This window comes from Lagopus muta, chromosome 26 (assembly GCF_023343835.1).
Source record: "Lagopus muta isolate bLagMut1 chromosome 26, bLagMut1 primary, whole genome shotgun sequence".
NCBI lineage: Eukaryota > Metazoa > Chordata > Aves > Galliformes > Phasianidae > Lagopus > Lagopus muta.
The window spans coordinates 2076010-2098234 of record NC_064458.1 but is presented as its reverse complement, the minus strand read 5'-3'; the positions used below and the strand labels follow the sequence as shown (position 1 = coordinate 2098234).

General features: G+C 45.0%; 1 protein-coding gene across 4 annotated transcripts in view; it reads left to right on the top strand.

Moving 5' to 3' along the window:
- PTBP1 (polypyrimidine tract binding protein 1) overlaps window positions 1–21138 on the top strand; it is a 28328-nt gene extending 7190 nt beyond the window's left edge. For 2 of the 4 annotated variants that reach the window (XM_048927325.1, XM_048927323.1), the window contains 13 exons: window positions 5894–5969; window positions 6873–7045; window positions 8215–8361; window positions 9649–9819; window positions 10598–10708; window positions 11044–11218; window positions 11790–11879; window positions 13146–13291; window positions 15919–15952; window positions 16499–16591; window positions 17148–17364; window positions 17614–17691; window positions 18079–21138. In XM_048927325.1, coding sequence (XP_048783282.1) covers window positions 5945–5969; window positions 6873–7045; window positions 8215–8361; window positions 9649–9819; window positions 10598–10708; window positions 11044–11218; window positions 11790–11879; window positions 13146–13291; window positions 15919–15952; window positions 16499–16591; window positions 17148–17364; window positions 17614–17691; window positions 18079–18211 — 1593 coding nt within the window. In that variant the 5' untranslated portion in view covers window positions 5894–5944 and the 3' untranslated portion in view covers window positions 18212–21138. The remainder of the gene's footprint in view (window positions 1–5893; window positions 5970–6872; window positions 7046–8214; window positions 8362–9648; window positions 9820–10597; window positions 10709–11043; window positions 11219–11789; window positions 11880–13145; window positions 13292–15918; window positions 15953–16498; window positions 16592–17147; window positions 17365–17613; window positions 17692–18078) is intronic. The other 2 variants (XM_048927324.1, XM_048927326.1) reach the window with 2 other exon arrangements.
- Window positions 21139–22225: the final 1087 nt, after the last annotated feature.

Below are 22225 nucleotides of genomic sequence, written 5' to 3'. Positions count from 1 at the left end.
GGGACTCCTGTGCAGAGGCAGGCAGTGAGTGATGGTGGGTGATGGAACTGCCTCAGTTCTTTATTAGCAGGGTTTCAAGCTATGGGTTGAAGCGCAGGTGGTAAGCAAGGTTGTTGTCAGAGGCTTACCAGCTGTCAGAGCTGCCTAAAGCAGTTCTTCACTCTGCATCTACAGCACTGTGTGGAAACAAGCTGAAGCTGTGCCTGCTTAGAAGAGAGTGGGGATGCGCTCTTGCTAGTGAGATGATGACAAAGGTGGTGAGGAAGAGCAAATGTAGTTTAATTTCTACCTCCGTGGGGCTCTCGTACAGCTGTCTGCTAAGCTTTGCATGGAAACTCATCAAGCTCTGCTCTTAGTTCAGCGTGTGTTGTGGTAATCTCAGTGTAATTGCTTGGTCTGTGCCAAAGCAGTTTCTGGTTATTACACAATAATGATTTGGAAGAGGTGGAATTAGTGTGGGGTTCCTTCTGAACCTGCATGCTCAGTTTGCTGGTTTATGGGTTAGGTCACCAAATATTCCTTCATCGCTTCCATCTGTTCCAAAGTGATTCATCCAGCAGTGTTTGTGTGCTGGCATTTGCGTTCAGCTTTAGGGAGAACCTGTCTGCTCTGCTGTAATGATTAGAGGAGCTCAAGGCTGACTGCTAGTTAAGTTTCAACTTGGGAACAGTGGATCATAAAGCCTGGGTGTGTGCTGTCCTACAAAGCAAGAATGACTGCATTGCTGCAGCGCTTGCCGTTTAGGAATTTTAGAGCTATTTGCAATGGCCACACCTTTTATTTGCTCAGAGGGCAGGTTTGTTTCATGGAGTGTCTCCATAGCAGCTGAGAAAGAAAGCCAGGGAGGGGCTGATGTGATGAAGGGGTGAAGGATCTGGCTTTGGAAAGCTGCTGTGTGCCGGAGCTGAGGCGTGCTGTTGCCAAATCCCACCTTGGGTTGTGGCAGCAGTTGCTTCATGTCGTGCTGAAGTTGCTGGTGTCTCATAGCGTATGTATAGATTGGAGTTCCTATAGATGTTGTACCAGGTGTTGTGGCAGGATGTACTGTAGCAAAACAGGCTTTCTGAGTGCCAAGTTGTACGCAATGCTACGACTGACGAGTCTGGGTTCCAGGATGCTGAGAAATGTGTGTACCCAGTAGGTGAGGCTTGCTGGGAAGTTCAGCATGCTGGCTGTCATGGATGGCTGTTACACTGAATGTGGCCCAGACAGAAGTGGGACTGCAGCAATTTAAACAGCTCTGAGTTAAAGGTGCCAGGTGTTTGCTGTCCCCAAATGAGCAGAGTTTTGAAATAATGCTTGAGATCTAAGTGTGCTGATGCCCACGTAGCACGTGGCTGGATTTAGCTTGCAAGTGTTCCAGGGCTTTCTGCATTTGAATCAGTGCATCAAAATCAGCTAGGAGCCACTGAGTGGACTGGATTCTCCTCCAGCTCTTGTTTTTGGGTCTGATCAGATGATGTCCCATCTGTGGGAGATGCAGTTACAGCTGAGAGCCACTGCATGGTGCAGTGCCACGGCTCACCTCACAGCCATGAAACAGGCTGCAGGCCTCTGTTGCTCTGTATTAACCTTAAATCTCCTCCTTTGAAGGAGAATGTGCTTTTATCATGTGTTTTCCAGAAGTGTTTTCACGCACTGATAAGAATCTGCTATTTTTCTTGCTGCTCTGCCATGAAACAGGTAAAGAATACTGGAGGCAGAGGGGGAAAAGGAGCACTGGGGGTAGAAGTGAGCCTTGCTTCGTGTGAGGCTCCTGTGGGAGATGAGGAAAACTTGCACCATTCTTCCCAGTAGTTGAAATTTATCTCCATTCCTATCTCTTGAATCTCAGCAGAAAACACTGGAATGTAACTAAAAATGTGTGTGAATGAGGTCACTGCACTGGATTTTCCTTAGCAGCTCCTTTGCAGAGATATTTGAGTCTCAAAAGCGTGCATTTTTCTGTTCCTTTGGGACTGAGCTCATGCGGAGCCTTTGAAACACACTTTGGAGATGCCCAGTTCTTTCTGTGCTCTGAGACTCTCCTCTACTTTTAGCAGAGCAAAAAAGGGTTTGGGAAATTGTGTGTGAAAGTTACTATGGCGGTCTCTTACAGGGACCAAAATCTGCATGATTTTAGGAAGCACGTAGTGTAAGAATGATGCTGATAGTGCAGACTTGCAGGGCTGGAGATGGTGCTCAGAGGGATGCTGGTGTGTTGATCCCATCTGTTAACACATATATATTCTTGGCCAGCTGGTAGCCTGTGCTGGCCTTCCCATGGTGGCTGTCTTCCCCTGTCTCCTGCTAGTAGCTTCGTGCTGCTTTCTGCCAGTAACACTTACCTTCTGGTAGCTGTCAGCATGTACTGATAGCACCTGGTGACCTTTAGGTTCTTGCTTTGAACACTGTGTGTGTATGTTAAGCTTTTTGCACTGGCAGAACGAGGTTGGCTTATTGTAATGTGAAATGAATGACAGGATGTGGAGTGGCTGAAGGTTTACATTGGGCAGCTGGACATTTCTGTAGAGTTTCTAGGTGTGCCTTTGTTCATTCCCAACCATGGTGAAGTTCAGGTGTAATCCTAGTGAGAGGGAGCCAGATGGTTAGTGCGTTGTGAGCTAAATATTGGTTTTTAAGCTGTGAAAGCAGAGGCTAATTTGAAATTCTTACAACTGAGTTGTTAAAATGTGCTTTTAAAGCCCAAAAGGCTTTAGGGGGTGGTTGAGAATGTAACCTGGAAAACTAGGGAACACTGGGATTCTGCCTTGCAGCAGGTTTCCCATCTCTAATTCATGAAAGGGAGCTAAAATGTTGATAATGAGCCCACATGAAGCAGGAGTGTTGCATTAATTGAATGCAGCTTGAGCAACAGGCCCTCCATAGCTGTGTGCTGAGGACAGAAGGAGGTTGCTGTCATAGCAACACTCCCAGGCAATGCTTTACCTGTCAGCAGAGTGTGTCTAATTGGTGCTGGTAGTGCTGGAAACAGCCTTCCCCTGGACTAGGTAAGGTTTGGCAATGCAGCTTTAAAGATGGTATTTTTTGTGTGTAAACAGGAAGAGGTTTATTAACTGAGCTGATGAGTTTCTGCAGAGCGGTGTTACTGTGTTAGCGCAGTGTTGCTTCTGTTAATCTCTTTGTAAAAATACCAGCTGCAATAGAATGAGCTGAGCAGAAATGTCAGTGTGAATTAACATCTGAGAGTGGGGCGGCTGATTTTCATGTGAAGAGCTGGCTGATGTGTGGCACAACTGGGCTTCTCCCAGGTGCTTGGGAATACAAAGGCAGAGGAGTGCTGTGGGCTGAGCCTGGCCAGCAGCCCAGCACCCACACAGCTGTGTGCTCACCTCCTTCTTTCCTTATGGCTCAATGAGTTCTGCCCTCAAAGAAATAAAGGAATAAAAACATCAAATAGTTCAGGACCTGCACTTTTTGTTACGAGCCTTTTCAGTAATGCTCAGAATCCCCAAGGGAGATGGTGCTGGCAAGAAGCTGCGTCTTCTGAAACAGCCAGGCTTGATTTGTTTCTTCTGAGTCTGATGCAACACATTGCTTTGTATGGGGCATTTGAGTTTATTTATAACACAGTTTTAAAGAATAAAAGACCTCTTGGCAATCGCTGCAACTGTAAAGGCAACCGCTGAGAGTCCCACTGATGTTCCTACCATGGAGTGCGGATGGATGGAGCTGTTTTCGCTTTACCTCAAGCAGCTTGTTATTCCAGAAAGCATCCACCACCAGGGACTTGCAGTTAGGTGAGTCCCAGCAACACCAATGGAGGAAGAAATGCAGAGGAAAAGGCAGCAGCTGGTGGGGTTTCCTTCTGCTGAAGGCTTCCCTGCACTGACTGCCTGGTGTCACCCCAGCTATGGCCTGTTCTAAGCTCGTTCTCCTGGCACTTCTGTGTGGGGCCACCAGAGCTGGGTGTGCAAAAACCAGCTTGCCTCTTGCTTGCACTCAGAAATCCCAGTGCTAATTACAGCAACTGTTAAAAGGGCCATTGCTCACTATGACTTTGTTCGGTGACATTGCCATGGGTGCTTCTTGCCTTTGCAGGACCAGGTCAGTGCTGTGCAGGTGACCAGCAGCAGCACATGAAGCATGGCATTGGAACCTGCCCCAATTTCACCTATTCAGTACATCAAAGTCCTCGAGCTCAGCTTTGAAGAGCAGCACTGAGCGGTCAGACAAGAAATTCAGGATCTGAAGAAGAAAAAAGCCCCAATCTCCTGTCTGTAATTCAGTGTGCTGGGCTCGGTGTGTGACCTACTTTCCTGACCTGTTCCCTGTGCAGCCAGCAGAGCTCCTGTTGCTGTGCAGGTCGTGTTACTGCAGGTGCCAGCAGATACTGGGTGGGGGGAGCAGCATCCTGGCAGCTTCCACTGGGGTGCCTGGGTGGGAGTGAAGGCAGGGCTGGGCTTTATTTCCTATTACTGCTAGGGGTCTTCTACTGTGACACTGCTGTGTAAAAGAACTTGGAGATTAGAAGGTGCTTTTGGGTGCTGAATTTGTGTTTGCTCGTGCTCACAGTGAGCTTTGAGGTCCTGTGCATATCTTGTTTGAAATTCTTACTGATTTGAAGTATAGCTTGTGCTAAGTAGTAATGAAATGTAATGTTTGCTTTTAGTCATAGCAATGCCTTTTTTCAGCCTTCTTAGATTAGTTCTGGTCAGTTCAGATCATTTGGGTCGCAGGGACTGCTGTCATGAGCTGAAGTTGCACGCAGTGCTCTCAGAGCCACTCGGTGTTGTTCTCAGGGAATGAAGGGAGAGCAGTGCAGCTGTGTGAATAGATGGAATTACACCTTGCCTGCAGATAGCAGGAGGCCTGGAATAAATAAATGCATGTCTATCAGTTGTGTGGTATCAGTTTGCTTGGGCAGAGCGATTCTGGTAGGAGCCCTTTTGGGAGTTCTGGTTAAATAAGCTCGGGAAGGCATGGTGCTGCACTGTGGAAAACCAAAGGGAGATGCTTTGTTCTGCTCTGCAAGTAGCTGTGTGACTTCAGTGTGGAAGTCCTGCCCCAGAGGCAAGGGAGGATGTGGTTGCAGACCTTGTACCTGTGGTGCTTGTTTCTCAGCTTCAGAATGCTCGGTCCTTTGGCTGAAGTGTGTGCTGAGGTATTGCTGTGCTATTGCCCTGTGGAAGACACTGCTGCTGTTCTGAGGACTGTGGCTGGAAAACAACCCTGTGGTCTGATAATACACATTATCCCTGTATGATTCTACTTATCTATGTCTTAGAGCAGCTTTCTTCAAGGAGCTTCATTTTCTTTTCTTTCCCTTCTTTTTTTCTTGGGGGAGGAGAGGGGGGAGAGTTCCATCTATTTCTTAATATCTCCACGTTGTCATCCCATTTTCATTGGAGAACAGCAAATTTATCTCATCATTAAGTCACAAATTGCCTTTTGCTTAAGACTTCCTCTAGTCTTGGTAGCCCACAGTAAAATAATTGATCTAATCTTCATGAATGGCATTAGAAAACATACTAATGAGTAGATGTCACTATCTGCTTTGCTATTTCAGATCAACTACCAATGCTCAAGCTTAAGCTTAAAGAATGAAAATCAGCCTGACACCAATCATCAGGAATATGGTTCTATTTATTAGGGAGCAGTGAATATCAGTGCCCAGTGCTCGACACTGGCTTCAGACAACTCAGCAATGCTTCAGCTCCTGAGATTCCTGGTGTTTACCTCAACGGAGCCATTGGATAGTGCTATTCAATTACCAAATTGGATCTTACTTATATTTAATTGATGATGATGAGGTTGACTCTCAGTATATTTTCACTTGCGCTTCTGTTCAGCTTCTCTGCACCTTCATATCAGTTGTTCTGTTCAGGTGTTCTGCAAACAGCAGAGTTCAGTAGAAATGCTGTCAGTTTACCTCTCTTCTTTTCTCTTCCAGCGGGGATCTGACGAGCTTTTCTCTACTTGTGTTACTAACGGACCCTTTATCATGAGCAGCAACGCTTCTTCTGCAGGTAATACTGCCTCTAAGAAAGGAATAGCAATTGGTGGGTGTTGCAGATGCTATCAGGAGGTCTGATTTTGCTTTTTAATATATATACATTCAAATTAAAGACATATATTTGTAATACTTACTAAGCCTTTGTAAGTTTGTTGTTCAGCACCACCTTGTCTTGCACCTTGATGGTTAGCAGACTGAAAAAATGTGCTTCAAAACATTTGTTCTAACGATTTTACAGTAATAAAGTAAGTTTTGCTGCAAACTGGTGTGCTTGAAACATAGTTGTGTTTCACATAGGGTTATTTTGGCCATATATAGCAAAGTGCTGTTGTTTATTCCGGGAGTCTGACACCATCTAGAGGTCAGTGATCCCACCAGAACAGAGTTTTGCCATCAGGGCTTTGAATTATCTTACCTTGAGCTGCTGTTCTCTTTTGAGCCCCTGGTTTTGCCCTGCCAGACCCTATCAGCTGTCTGATAGTGCCTTAGATGTAATCCAGATGTAATCTACTGGCTTGTATTTATTGTTATCATATTGATTGTTTGAGAAGGACGTCATCACATCTGCTTCATTGCTAAGAATGCTGGAGTGAAGAGAAATAAAGCAGCAGTTTGAAATAACGGATTGGAATTAAGCAGTAGAAATGTGAGTGTGTGGAGATCTGCCTGCTGCAAAATGGCCACTGGAGAGTATGTTCCATTGCAGTGACATTCAGCCCCACCACTCACATTCATGTAATCTGAAAAGGAGTAAAACTTTGTGTTCAAACTCAGGTTAAGTTAGACCATAGATTTTCTCTGTGATAGAAATAAATGGACAGGCAGCACAAGATGCACATCAGGGGTACTGCTGGCGTGTTTGCTCATCAAACTCACCCTAATGAGCGGCTGCTCTCGTTCTGTTTTGTTTTTACAGCTAATGGAAACGACAGCAAAAAATTCAAAGGGGACAGCAGAAGTGCTGGGGTCCCATCCAGAGTAATCCACGTCCGTAAGCTCCCCAGTGACGTCACGGAGGCTGAGGTCATCTCTCTGGGCTTACCTTTTGGCAAGGTCACCAACCTTCTGATGCTGAAAGGCAAAAACCAGGTACAGTGTCCACAACTGACAGCAGAGGTTGACAAAGACTGGAGTTTGTCATCAGTAAAGCAGCTCCGAGTTGTCAGAATGGCTGTGACTCATTGGGATTGATAACTTCTGTGTGCTGTGTTTTACTTTTCCATGGCTGCCCCATGAGCTGTAGAAAATACTATTTTCAGGCTGCTCAAGTAGCTGAGTCCGTAATTATTGGTAGTCATTTATAATTAGCATCATGCTTGTTCTTGTAGATTACAGGCCAGGTAAATGGTTTGGCCAGCAGTGCTGTGAGGTGGCCTTTTTCACTGCAGCCAGTTTGGTTGTTGAGTAACCACCACTGTAACCTTACATGTTAAGGATACCTTTCCAGATAGAAAAAAATGAGCTGAGTGAAGCTGAAGCACCACTGGATAATGCAGAAGGTGTGTGTGAGCTTTGTGACTGCAATTGTACCAATTAAGGAGTTAAAAAGCAAGCCAGCTTTAATCGTTGCTTCAAGTACTGTGTCTTTAATCCCAGTGATTCATCAGTGTGCCTCTGATGTGTAGTGTGATTTCATGGAAGGGCTGCTCCAAAAGTAATGCTTATTGGTTTACTATGTTGGCTAGTGATGTCACATGCAGCTGCTGGTGGGACAGCAGTGCAGGCTGAACCTTCCATCAGTCTTCTTTTACATTTGGTTGCTGTGCCACACGTGGCAGCAGAGGGGTGGTCTGACACAGTGGCATCTGACACGCAGGGGTGTGGAATTCAGCTCCTCCAATTGGGCATTACACAGAGCAACCTCTGTGCTTCATGTAAATGACTTGCTAAAATTCCTTGTTTTTCTTCTAAAATAAAGAAGGCCACAAAGGTGTGAAGCACTGAGTAGGTTTACAGAAGTGTGGGAAGCTGCTTGTTATAGTAAGTGGTGAGAGTCTGGATTGCTGCTCTACTCCAGTGTTGCAGCAGGCACTTCTGTCATTGCCAGTCCCCCAGATATATGTAGCATAAAGATCTTAGGATGAGTTGGGTGTTGCATTAATGGCCTATGAGTGCAGCTGTGAAAATTAAACGCTGTTCATTTCAGCTAGAAGCTCCCTCTGAATTCATCAATCACGTGCTACTGATAAGCATTCATGTCTGCTAGTGTGAGCTGCTTTGCTAATGTGCTGAATTGATTGATTTGACTTTCTGTGTAGGCTTTCATAGAAATGAATACAGAGGAGGCAGCCAACACCATGGTAAACTACTACACCACAGTCACTCCAGTCCTTCGAAGCCAACCCATCTACATCCAGTTCTCCAACCACAAGGAGCTTAAGACAGACAACTCACCAAACCAAGCAGTTAGTTTCTTTCTTAACATTGTCATGCAGGTGGGAGGGAGAGATGGTTCCCAGCTGGTGGTTTTGCTGCTGGTGTAGGCCTGGAAGGGTTTTGAGATGAACCATGTCTGTGAAAGTGTTAAAAAGAGCATGTTGTGTTTCCTGAGGATTTGATTGAATAGAAATGCCTCTCATCTAGGTTCTCATAGGCTTTCTTTCAGCATGGCTGCTTCTGACCACCTTTTCCCCTTTGCTTGCAACTTTCTCATTTGCTACTTGATTTCTACCCCAAGCTTCCACCTTATGGAAGAATATCTACTGTAAGAGCTTTTGTCCAGAGCTTCAGCAGACTATTAAATGAGCTGCTAAAACTTCCTTAATGTTGGGGGGAAGAAATAAGTGAGATCACAAAAAATTGCACTCCAGCATTCTTTAATTAGAAACTGTAACAGTGCCTCTCTAAAGACTTACAGTGCTTCAAAAATGCTGCTGGTGCTTAAGAAGTTTATGTAGAATGAAGCTCTGATGGAGGCAGAACCTGTAAGTGCTGGAGAGAGGCTAGCTTGGAAGCAGGCAGCACTGAGCACAGTGGTTCTTAATGCCTTGGGCTGTCTAGATGTGTAATACAGGCTCTGCATAGTAGAAAGTTCCATTTTTGGCTTAGCTGCTCTTGGCAATCTTTCAGGTCTGGAGCATTGGAAAGAAGTTCAGGTTACTTGCACCTCCTTATCAGGAAAGGCTTCCTAACACGTCCAGTTTGCCTCCTCACTTTTCAGCCCGACTTCCATCGGCATCAGAGCATCTCCTGCTGTGCAGATGAAGTGCCACTGCTTGGTGCCTCTGACAAAACCACAGTTTGCTGCACATGTCATGCAGAAAGGACACTCAACAGGAACTGCCAAGTCAGTTCTCACTGCTGGAGCCCTATGGCAGTTGTGCATTGAACTTGTTAGATTTTGTTGTCAGCTTCAGTATTGTTCTGGAGGTGATACTGCATTCCAAAAGAGCCTGGATTTACCTTTTTCCTGAGCAGTGGAATAACTGCAGCATTAGTGGGTGCTGAGCAAGAGTATATAGATAACAGCAGTGTAAGTAGCATTTTATTTAGTGTGTTTTGCATTGCTGTTATTGATTGAGGCGACCTTGTGTTTCCCACATCTGAAATGTGCTGAAATACTGGATTCTCAGCTCTAGGAACAGTAAAATTGCTGCTTGTTGTTCTGTAGTAAATAGATGGGGAAACTCTAAAGCTGAATGTGTATTTTTGCAAGCAGGAGTGTCAGTCTAACAGGATGTTTGGTTCTGCAGCGTGCCCAAGCAGCTCTGCAAGCAGTGAACTCTGTTCAGTCAGGAAACCTGGCACTGCCAGCCCCTGCTGCAGCTGTGGATGCGGGGATGGCGATGGCTGGCCAGAGCCCTGTGCTGAGGATCATTGTGGAGAATCTCTTCTATCCTGTCACTCTAGATGTTCTGCATCAGGTAAAAAAAACCAACGTCCTCTCACAGCTTGCAGACTGTCCTGGAGGAAGGGAAAGAAACCAATAGGGAATTACACGTGTTAGAGTTGTAACAGCACATGTCTGTATCTGTAAAGCAAGCTCTGGAAAGAGCAGCTCTGACCACAGCTGTTAGTTTTCTGCTTTCTAGAGACCCTGATGCCTGCGTGAGGCTTAGTTTTGTTTTCAGTCTGGCCAGTCTCAATTTGCAGAGGTTTGCTGGCCTGCTGTAGTGGGATTGTGAGCTGGTGTGGCTGAAAGGATAAATGTTACAGTTTCAGAACTGGTGTGAATACACTGCTTCCTCCACCCATAGTGATGCTTAACCACTGTGGGAAATACTGCACTGTACCAAGTGTGCCTGTGTCACTTGAGCAGTAACCTATGTGAAAACTTATTCCTGCTCTGCACTGCAGTCACTCAACTTGATCTTTGTTTAAAATGCAAGTAGGACTGCATGTAAAAATCCCCGAAATTCTGAAAATGTTTGAGTTTGTGAAGGTCTCTATGCGTCTTCCCATATGAGTGATGTTAAAATGAGGACTTTATTAAAGGTGCACTGAGCTAATCCTGTTTCTTCTCTAGGCAGTTGCCATGATGTAGGATAAAACAGTGCTTGTGGCGTAGTTTAAAACCTGCTTTCAAGTTGGGAAGCTTACAGGCTGACAGGACAGTTGTTTTTGCTTCTAATAATGTGAAATGTGAATACGATGCTCAGCTCTGGTGATGGGGTGACAAAATGTGCAAATATTATCTTGCAGATTTTTTCCAAATTTGGTACAGTCTTGAAAATAATTACGTTCACGAAGAACAACCAGTTTCAGGCTCTGTTACAATATGCTGACCCCATGAGTGCTCAGCATGCCAAACTGGTGAGTACCATGCTTGCAGTGCTAAATACCTGTGTTGTTTCAACTTTTCACCTTGCTGTTGTTATTCTAGGACAAATGTGTGCGTGTGGCTTTGTGAAAGCATCACCCAGGTGGCAGATTGCATGTGTGAGTGGGAGGGAGCTTCACCACCCAGAGCAGTGTGGTGTAAGGAGGGTAATTGTGGAAGGGATGAGTGGAAGAGATGTTAACTCTGCACAGGTTGTTTGTCTTCAGGTGCAGCACTCCATGCAGTGATGCAGCACTTTCTCTCCTCAGAGGTTTCATATTTAATATGAATTCATGTTGTGTTTAAAAAGGGATTTGTTTCCTTGCAGTCTTTGGATGGACAGAACATCTACAATGCCTGTTGTACGCTGCGCATAGATTTCTCAAAGCTCACGAGTCTCAATGTAAAATACAATAATGACAAAAGCAGAGATTACACACGACCAGACCTACCTTCTGGGGATAACCAGCCTCCTCTTGATCAGACCATGGCAGCTGCTTTTGGTGAGAGCTCTTAACGTGGGAGCAGGGCAGGTGTAACAACTCCTGGTAGTTGGGGAGGAGAGGATTTAATTCAGTGTGTTTGGTTATGAAGAATTTTAGAAGGGTGTGAATGAGGAATTTTGGGATCACTGAATCTGGGTGCAAAATACTGGCATGGGCATTTGTTTGTGGCTGCATGTTGCTGCTGTGAAGGCTGTTTGTGTGGGGATTTAGAAGGTTTTAGCAGCTGTCTGTGCTTCGAGTGCCATCTGCTGTTCTGTTTGCAGCACAGACTGAGCAGTAATTTGGGGGTGTTGTAAGCTATGCTTCTGGAAACTGTAACATGGGTAAACAGTGATGGGAGCTGGTAAGAACTGGTCAACAGCTGCCTTCTGCTGGCAGTGTCACCCAGCAGGGCTGGAGGAAATGGCTGCTGCCATTTCTTGAAGAAACTCAGTGTTGCTTTAAAGACATTTTTGACCTGGTGGTTACGGTTTAGCTTCCAATTCATACATAGAAGGGCAGATGAGGACAGTGAAGCCTGGAGTTTTCTTGCTGTTGAGTATCTGTATAACGTGTGTCTCTTTCCCAGGTGCCCCAGGAATAATCCCTGCCTCTCCATATGCAGGAGCTGGCTTTCCTCCCACCTTTGCAATTCCTCAGGCTGCAGGTACTGTACTTCGTAAGTTGGAATTTTATATAGGTTCTCTGGTTGTTGCTGAAGCATCTTGATGTTTTCAAGCTAAGTAGTGGTGGTTTGGGGGGGAGTGGAGTGCTTTAAGTCCTAAAAGCTGACACTTGGGCATGGAGGCGGAAGTTTTTTTTCAATATGTAATGTGAACCAGGTGTGTAGCTGTAGTTACTCTGGGTAGGCAATATTCACATGGAACAAAGAAAATCAGAGTGGGAGCAACACTAAAAACAGTATTTAAATATTACTCTTTTGGGAGATTTATTGGTAAGTTAAGGTTTTGCATTTAGTTCTTCCTCGTGGGGCTGCTGAGTTTGGGAAACCCACCGTTACATCTGTAAAAGTGAACAGAAGCAAGGAATCTTTGCTTTCCCATAAGAACTGAGTAAATCTGGTATTCAATATGAGCTGAGTTTACGTTTTTACAGTTGCTCTGAAGCTTAAAATTCATGTTGCTGATAACAAAATATTTCTGCTTACGTGCCTATCCAAAGATGAGACAAATACTTAAGCTTTAGGTGCTAAATATACTTGTGAGTGGCAGATAAGCAGTTCTTAGCTTTTCATAGCATACCAAGCTATGTTGACTTCCCAGTAACTCGGTGGGATTTCCTTGCTTATGAAAGAACAGTCACAAACCAAATGCTGCTATTTTGTCAGTATGCTTTCCTCATGGGATACAAACCATGCCCCTGGAGGTCATCCCACGTAATTCATTGCTGTTTCTAAAGCTTCAGCCCTCCGAAGGGCAGCGCTTTAACACAGTGAGGTGTTCTGTGAACAGCCTAGGAAATGAAGCCTTAATGTTTCCTCATTCAATAAGAGATCAGCCGAGGGTAGCATGATAGCTGATGATTTCTATATGCATGGTTAAAGAACAAAGCATTTTTTGGCATGCACTGGTTGGAAAGACCCTTCCAATGACACCGTTTGTGAGACCTTTCCTGCCCCACCAGAGCTGAGGCTTTGTGCTGATTCCGCTTCTTGTGAAACGTGCAAAATATTGTAGTCAACAAGATCGTGCTGAGGCATCTGTTGAGCACCAGGCACTGCAAAGAGCAATTCCTATGAGAAACGATACCATACCTCCTGCAGCACCAGAACTGGAGGCTTCTGTTGCTGTTAGAGTAGAATCACTGTGTTTTGAATGGTTACTTGCATGTTACAGAAGGTGTGCTGTTCTCCCTTCTGGTGCAGCAGATACACTAGAGTACGTGCTGTTAACTTCTTCACTGGTTAATATTCTTTAATTTCCAGGCTTGACAGTTCAAAATGTTCATGGAGCTCTAGCTCCTTTGGCTATCCCAGCAGCAGCTGCAGCGGCTGCAGCAGGACGGATTGCCATTCCCGGCCTCGCTGGGGCAGGGAACTCTGTTCTGCTGGTTAGCAATCTGAATCCTGAGGTTAGTGGAGTCCTAATTTTACTTTTTTTCTCCTTCCTGTTACCTCTACTTTCACTTTCTGAATGCAGATTATGCTGAAAATCATTCAAAGTGAAACCCAACTGTGTCCTAAAGGAAACGGCAAAGTTAGAAAAGCAGATGTGCTCTGCCAGCTCTCAATCTCAAAGCAGTCAGTACTCTAGTTGCTGAAAGGAAATCAGAAAGTCCATCTCTCAAATTGAAACCTTGCTGCTCTTTAGTCAAAAGCTGAGGATGCTGCCTGCCTGCTCTTGTCCCACAAAGACTACAATACCTGTCCCCTCCCTCCCTTCATTTGGAATCTCTCTGCCATTCCCATGTAGTATTGTATTGTCACTGGGTCAGAAGAGTCACGTCCATTCTTTCTTTCCCTTAGCATGTTCTAGATTTTTAATAACATTAATTCAGAACTACAGAGTTCATTCTGACCTTTGCTCTGTATAGTGTCTGGACCCCTGCCAGCTTGACTTCACACTTGTGCAGTTATTTCCTCTGCCATGTGCTTGCACATTTTTCCTTTCCAAGATTTCGGGAAGGTTTTCCTTAGCTAAACCCCTTAACAGCTCACAGTTTACATTTTCAATTCTATTTGACCTAGTGAGTTGAAATGCTTGGGTTTCCTCAATAACAAAGCAGGAAATTATGTGCAAAAAGTCTTTAACAGAAGATTGCATCATAATAAGAATTTGATATCTTGAATTTTTCCCGGTCAGCTTTTGGCTCTGTGTTGGATTGAAAGTGTAGCATCTCCTGTTGTGTGTGATAGCGTGTGATCAGTCTGCTGAGCACACTTTAACTGGTGGGACTGCACACACAACTTAATCCTACTTTGCAAAGCTATGAAACTTAACAGTGATGGCAGAGTAACCACAAAACCTCTTTTGCATCAAAGGAGAAGCCTGGATGTGATGAGTAATCAATGAAAAAACACTTCACTGTTGGTGAGAGGCACCAGTTGGAGCAGTGTTTCAGACTACTCCTCACCTGCCAGTACTGTTTTCTCCAGGGCATAAAGTAATGCTGAGGACTGCAGGCAGCCCTGGTTTGGATGAGGTGTATTTTGCCATTCCAGAAGCTGTCATCTCAGTCCCAGTGTCATGCTTGCTCAAGCAAAACACTTTTAAGAGCTGGCCTTGCTGTTCTCAACCATTGTAATGCTGCCTAGCTTGGTTTTCTGGGGGATGATTTTGTGTTACCTGGATGGCAATGTGCTTTTCACCCCTATTTACTTTGCATGTGTTTGCTGCTCTCCAAGAGTGGCATCTGAGGGGTGTGTGCCTTGTTCACATATTGGGTTATTTCATGCCTTGTTTTGACGAGCTCCTCACTATCCATCCAGCTTATCTTTGGGCTAGAGAGACTTTGATACTTGTACTGAAGCTGTGAACTAACAGACCTGATACCTGAAACTTTTTCCATTGCCTGTATAATCAGTGTTGTAGAAACTTACCTGTGCCACAAACAGTTAGTTAAGAGACAGTATTTCTCCAGAGTGACTGCTGCAATAAGGTGGGAGGCTTTTTTTCTGAATCAGAAGCATGCAAATGGAAATGACTCCATCTTTTTTTTCCTTCCCATGGCAAGCTGCAGTCGTCTCAAGTCTTCAGCTTGCATTGACTTTCACTTGGAAGGCAGTTGTCAGTGGGAGCAGAGATGCTTTCCCTTTCTGGATCATTAGTAGCAGTGCTGGGATCCTGCACAGCAACTCCAACCCCCTGAGACAGATGGAAGGGAGCAGACTTGGTTGTGAAGTGCTACCAAGCTCCTTTCATAGCAAGCTCCCCTACCAGGCTTTTTTTTGGCAGCGGTGCAGCTGCTTATCCAGATGACGCTGCTTCCTATCTGAATTGGCTTTTCCCTCTTTTACAATTAAAAATGCAGTTATGGATTGCTTCCCTTTGTCTTCAATCCTCGAGGAGCAGCTCCAGCTGTTTGATCTGATCTGAGAAGCTCTGTTCCCTCTGCAATGGCAGCAACTTGGAGTGCTGTCTCAGGGAACTGCAGTTCAATGAGTGGCAAAGCCTGCAAAGTCATTCTGCTGCGATACTGTCTCTTACCTCTTTGTATATCCAAAGTTAAAAATGCCTTTTCTTTATCATTGTGTTCCACTAGGTAAAACCTATTAACTGTTTCTGTAAACAAGTTATTGTATGTAGAATTCTATAAATCTGACTGATGGAACACTACATATTTCCTTATGTATTTACTGACCTGTGTTTTTTGCTACTTTTTTCTTTTCTCCCCCATCCCTGAATATTTTTTTTTCTTCCCCTGATCCGGAATTTCTTTGCCAACTGACTGCACGGTACTTCTGCTTCCTGTTGTTGCTTGAAACAAAAAACCAAAACCAAACATACATATTCCCCTTTCAAAACAAAACCAAACCAAACCAAAAAAAAAACCAAAACCAAACCAAACCCTGCTCTTCGGAAACCAACCTGCCCTTCAATATTAACCATCTTGAAAACTTCATCATCCATCAACCAATTTCGCCATTTCCGGGGATTCTGCCCTTCCTCGTTGTGGACGATTTGTGCAACCTCGCTCTCCCCTTCGATTCCTTACCTCTTCCCTGTCCCTCCGCTGCCTTGCTCTGCTGTTCTCTAAAGAGAGTTACACCCCAATGCCTCTTTATTCTTTTCGGTATGTTATCATTCACACTTTTTATTACCTTGTTTTTTCATTTATTTGAGATTTACTTTTTATTTTATTTTATTTTATTTTTGATACTTCAGAAATGTACAGTTTGCAGTTTGCCTTTTTTTTTTGTTGTTTGTTTTGAATGCATAATTTTACGTTGTTTAGTTTGCTATTTAATTTAGTTTGCCTTTATTTTACATTCAGTTATGCATGATTTATTGCTTTGCATGTCTTTTTTTTTTATAAGAGTTTTAAATTGTGATAGCATGCTAAATTGTTCAGTCTTCTGGCAGTTAGATTTTGGCTTTTTTTTTTCTTTTTTTTTTTTTGCTGAAACCCAGTATCTTTTCTTTAATGTATTGTTCCATTATTATTCTGCTATATAAGAATTTTCCTTAAGTAGAGCAGAATAAGTAAAACGTGGTTGGAATGAGATCAGTTCTGATTGTGAATGTTTTTTGCTCTTGGATTGGTTAGCTAAAATGAAATTGTGGGAGGTTTCCTTCCTACCCCTCCCTAAGACTGTTTTTGTTTCCTCACTTTCTGAAGGAGTCTATGGTGATGTGCAGAGGGTGAAGATTTTGTTTAATAAGAAAGAGAATGCCCTGGTTCAGATGGCTGATGGAAACCAGGCTCAGCTTGGTAAGCAAGCTTAAACCTATCGACTGGTAGCATGAAGAGGCACGGGGTGGTCAAAGCTTTCTGCTCTTTAAGGCAAAAACAACTCCTTGTGTTAATTGCTTGTCTGCATCTAGCATTGATCTGATGAAGCTCTGAAGAAGCGATGGGTAATTTGTGCCAGATAATCTAGGGGTAAAATAATGGAATTATCAGTACAGGTTTTTGCTGTGAGAGCGGTGAGGTGCTGAACAGCTGCCCAGAGAGGCTGTGATGCCCCGTCCATCCCTGCAGGTGTTCAAGGCCAGGTTGGATGGGGCCCTGGGCAGCCTGGGCTGCTGTGAAATGCAGAGGTTGGTGACCCTGCATTGGTGGGGGTTGGAGATTCACGATTCCTGAGGTCCCTTCCAACCCTGGCCATTCTGTGATTGGAAGGCAGAATGATGATGCCTGGCACTGTGCTCCTGGGAGGTGCAGCATCCTGCCTGGGGAAGAACTAAAATGTGGTTCTGGCTTTGATAAAAGTGCCTGAACAGAACTGAAATGCTGCTGTTCTCAGCTCTGTGTCGCATCGTTGCAGCCATGAGCCATTTGAATGGCCAGAAGCTCCATGGGAAGCCAATCCGTATAACGTTGTCCAAACATCAGACAGTGCAGCTCCCTCGTGAGGGCCAGGAGGACCAAGGTCTGACCAAGGACTATGGGAATTCTCCTTTACACCGTTTCAAGAAGCCGGGCTCCAAAAACTTCCAGAACATCTTTCCTCCTTCTGCCACTCTCCATCTGTCCAACATTCCGTGAGTATCAATGTGGGGATCCTCCTGTGGTGCTCAGTGTGGGGATGTCCACAAGTTCAGGGTGGGGGTAAAATGTGACTTTAACTGCTGACAGGAGGGAAGCTTGTTTGTCTTGCTGTCCTTCTTCAGCCTTTCCAGTCCAAGGAGCTGTGCTGTTGGTAGAGAAACTCAGCAAAGGCTCTGAGGGGAGCTGTTTTACCAGTCTGATGTGTATTTGACTGAAAAAACAAATAAAATTATTGATTTCAGGCCTTCAATAGCTGAAGAGGACCTCAAGATGTTGTTCTCAAGCAATGGTGGGATGGTCAAAGGCTTCAAATTCTTCCAGTAAGTAGTTTGTTTTTTTTTTTTCCTTCTTAAATCCTGTCCTTAAATTAGGCTGAAAGGGGTAGAATCGCCTGACATCAAAATGTAAAGCTAAGGGAACAGTGAGCAGCAGTGTCACATAGCAATCCAACTCAGCTGGAGGAAAGAATTCAAGAGCAACCCTGGATATGGAGTGCATGGTTGATAAAGCTGTAAGATAGCTGAGTGAGATTCTGGGGTAAGCATGTTGACCTTACAAGTGAACTTTATCACATAAAGACATCGTATGGCATTTATCCAGGCAGTTAACATTCTGCTTGACCTTGAGCACTAAGGGATGAAGCTTGCACTGACTTCAGCTGTGTGCACTGGTGCTGAATGTGACTTAAACCTCTTGCTTCTTGTCAGGAAGGACCGTAAAATGGCTCTGATCCAGATGGGCTCTGTGGAAGAAGCCATTCAATCCCTCATTGACCTCCACAATCATGACCTGGGTGAGAATCACCACCTGCGTGTGTCCTTCTCAAAGTCCACCATTTAAAGCTTGGGAAGGCATGAGACAAAATGGACTTGACTCAACCTCTTGAGTTCAGCCTTGACCCTAAAAAGGGCTGAACACGAGGGTTTCAACTTCCATCATTCCAGAAAAAAAAAAAAAAAAGCCACTTTAAAAATGCAGCTGAAGTGACCTTAAAAAAGACCAGAGATTTTATTTTTTTAAAGAGAAATCAGTTTACCGGTTTTTAAAAAAAGAAAAGAGAAAAAATTAAATCTAATTCATATCGCTAACCTTGAGGTGATGGGTAACAATCTTGACTGTTCCAATAAAATATCACAAGTTGAAGTTTACACTTTGGAACCTGCTCTGGGAAATTCCCCTCCCTTCCTGTTCCTTCCCCCATCCCCCAAAAAGCAGATCCCAACAAGTTTTATCAGGTTTCACATGGATGCCTTTTCTTTTTTCTTTACCCATCCATGCCTTGAAAGACCTAAAACCACTGTGTACGTTCACTTTTGCGCCTTTTGAGTCAGGATTTTGCAAGACGTCTGGTTGTAGAGGAGCTCCCAACCCAACTAGCACAAAACCGAGTTGCATTGATCCTACCTAAACTGTGCATCTGCTACCCTGTGCCTTAAACCTTTTCCTTCTTTTTTTGGGGGGAAACATCTGAATTGTGGAGGTCGGATGGGAGAGCGGAGGGGAAATGGAGGAGTTCTGGCTCACTAGATCGACTGGTAGGGAAGAACTAATCAAGCTGGCAGAGTGGATAAAGAAAACATTGGGCTTTGGCTCTCCAGGCAGTTGCATCCCACTGCTGTGACTTGTCTCCATTGCGTAGCATCACGTGTTCTTGTGCCACTTTCCAATCTGCTCGTGGTTTTAAGATCCCTGGTGTGACATTCAGACCATGGAAGGGTCTGGGTGGGGGGACGTTCCTGAGACCAAATGGCATTCCGTTGTCAGCAGGGAGCCAGCAGGCTCTGCCCTTCCCAGGAAGAGCATTGAGATGCAGCATTAACCACTGCTGGACGTTTGTGAAGACAAATCATTGAGAATTTGTCAGAACTGTACGTGTGTGTATATAGATCTCTAAATACTTGGCTAGGATTTGAAGAGTTATCGGCTATCCCACATCTAGAAAGGTGTTCATGCAAGTCACCTTCGTGCCCCTGATTTGAAATTAACAAGACCAGTGTAGCTCTGCCATCATTCTTATAGCGTGTCTTCAGCATTCGAGCTTTTTGTTTTAATTCTTGTATTATACTTCTTGATGCAGTTGCTGTCATCTGTGCCTAGCAATATTTCCAGTTGACCAAATATTCTAATCTCTTTATATGCAAAAGAAATAGTTTAAGTACCTTTTTATAGAATGGTAAGATGGTATAAACGTACTCTAAATTTACTCCTTTGTGATATTACCCTTGTATACTGTACTTTCTCTTTTTTTGTTGTTGTTGTTTTATAATTGAAGCTGTAGGGCAGTGATTTAGTTACCAGGCTGAGGTCATGACTGAGGATGAGGATGTGATGACGTGGGTGAAACACGCTGAGCAGGCTTTTAAAGCGAGGTGTTGGAGAAACCAAGTGCTGTTAGTATGTGGATTTAAGGACCAGGCTCAAGTTTTTCCACATTTTTAACCTATAAGCCCAGATATTTTTAAGTTATAGGAAGGGAATTCATGATGAGTAGAACGCAGCAGATCGTTTTCTCCCGGTGATGAAACAACCTCTGTGTTTTCTGGCTTACGACTCTTTCCCAGGCCGTTCTGCCTTCTATTTCGTGTAATCCAACGTTGCCTTACATTTCCCTCTAACCTGCAACCTGTTTGGATGCAAAATAACAAGAATCTTGTACTTGATTTCAGGGTGTTTTTTTCCTGCAAATTGTGGACCAAAGTTTTGTTTCTAATTGTCTTAGTGTTGCAAGTTACGGTTTCCTTGCTCGCTGTGGGAGCTCTGACTTGCCCAGCACTGAGTGCTCAGAAAAGTCTTAACTTTTCTTCGTTCCTCCCTGAACTCTTGAGGATGTGAATTATGCTGGAGAAGTGTGTGAAGTCTGAGTGAGGGTTCAGCTCGGGTTGCTGGCGTGAGATCTGGAGCGCTGCCTGCCCCCAGCCTTCGCTTGGTGGCTGAGCTGCAGCCGTCAGCGCTGCCTTCGGTTCCCTGGCCGTCTGAGCAAAGCCTGCTCGTGGCATGGCAGATCTGCCTCTGTGAGCTCCGTGTTCCCTTGCATTCAGCAGTGCAAATCCAGGTGTCTCGGTGGTAGCTGGAATCTGTTTGCTCGCCTCCCTTCTTAATGGAGGGGAGCAGCAGAGGCTGCGTCCTGCTGCAGCTCCTGCCTGCCCTGCAGCCGCAGATCTGCGTGCGGCCCAGAGCAGAAGGGCTGTGCTGTAGCTTTCAGATGCGTTCCATCCACCTCACCCGAGATGCTGGGAAGAGGCTCATTGGAATGAAACCTGTCTGGGTGGCCTTGAAATGTTCCTTTGGTCGACCCGCAGGCCGTGTGTGTATTTAGCAGAACGCAAGCAAGCGAATTGAGGTAACCCCAGAACCCAGACGTGGTGGGTTTTTCCTTTGGATCCCTGTGTTTGCATGTAAAGAATGTGAGTAACAAAAGGGTGTACATATTTATAATTTTTTTATACCTGTTGTAAGACATGAGGGGGCAGCAAAACCCAGTTGTTTTTTTTTTTATGGTGAACAGATGTATTGTATATTTTGATACCAGCTATTACAGGTTCAGTATTGTGGAAAGTGGGGTGGGGAGGGTAAGCGTACACGACATCGAGAATTCCATTGCCTCTTTCAAAGAATGTTTGTAATGCAAAAAGAAATTAAAACTATTTTATAACAACCTTTGTACCTTTCTGTAGCTCCATTATTTACTGTTCAGATTGTAGAAAGCAGTTATTGGCCAGTCTGTACTTGTGCTTTCAATAAATTTCTTCTGTATTCTTTGCTTCTGATTTCCCTCTCTCTTTTATTGTGCCTATTTTGCTTCTGATTATTTTGTTGTTTTTTTGTTGTTTTTTTTTTCCCTCCCTTCTGTTGTAATTCCAGCTGCCTCATGTGTTCACTTTGACCTCTCCCATACCTCTGGGTGCAGCAAAGGATGCTGAATGGGGGCTGGTGGGGGCTGGAGCAACGCTCAGAGGTATGGGGTTACAGGGCCTTCACTGATGCTCTGCCTTTGTCCCATTCCAACTCTTTTTGTTTTATTTTTAATTCGTGTTCCTAAACTTTCCATATATTTCTAGCTAATATCCATGAAATAACCCAGCTTTCCAGTCCGGTGATGTCGTGCTCTCTGAAGTTTCGTGCTTTGGATGTTTCCCAGCTGCCTGGTGCCACAGACCAGACCCCACCACCACCACCAGCAGCCGCCTTCATTCCTCTTTCCATCTCTGTTACTTCAGTTCTTAGGGTTTGTTCTGCAAACGCTGAAGCTGTGCTGGTGCACAGAGCTCAGCTGGGGCCACAGAAGCTCAGCCTTGTGCCCGGGGGGGGGGGGGTTGGGGTCCTACCTGCACATCCAGCTTCCTTAAGAGCCCTTTCTGCAGCTCTTACAGGAGCAGCGAGGCACTGACAAACCCCAGTGTGAGTGCAGGGTGGATGCAGAGCTGCACGGGCTTCCTGTTGCCTTCTGCTCGCTGCCCAGCCCTGCAGCTCCGCTCTGCTGCCCTTCCCCTGGTTGCAGGCTCAGGAGCTGCCCCGTTTCCCCCCTCAGCGTTGCCCTCTTACAGCTCCCCGAGCCCTGCAGCGTGACATCCTCACTGTGAGCGCTGCACATCGCTCAGAGCATCCCGTGTTGCCGGAGCTGTTTGCTGTCCTTCGGCTCCTTTCGCACCGGCGTCGCCCGCTGCCTCTTCTTTCACGGGCTGCAGCCTCCGAGGTCACCGCGCTGCGTTGTGCGGGAGCCTCGGGCCGTTGAAAACAGATCGCTGTTACTCCTTGAAAGCCTGATAGCATTTGAAACAGCTGCCCCTTCACCTGCTTGGCTCCGGTGCGTTGGAAGTGATGCTGAGCCCTCCCAGCTGCCGGGATTGGGCAGGG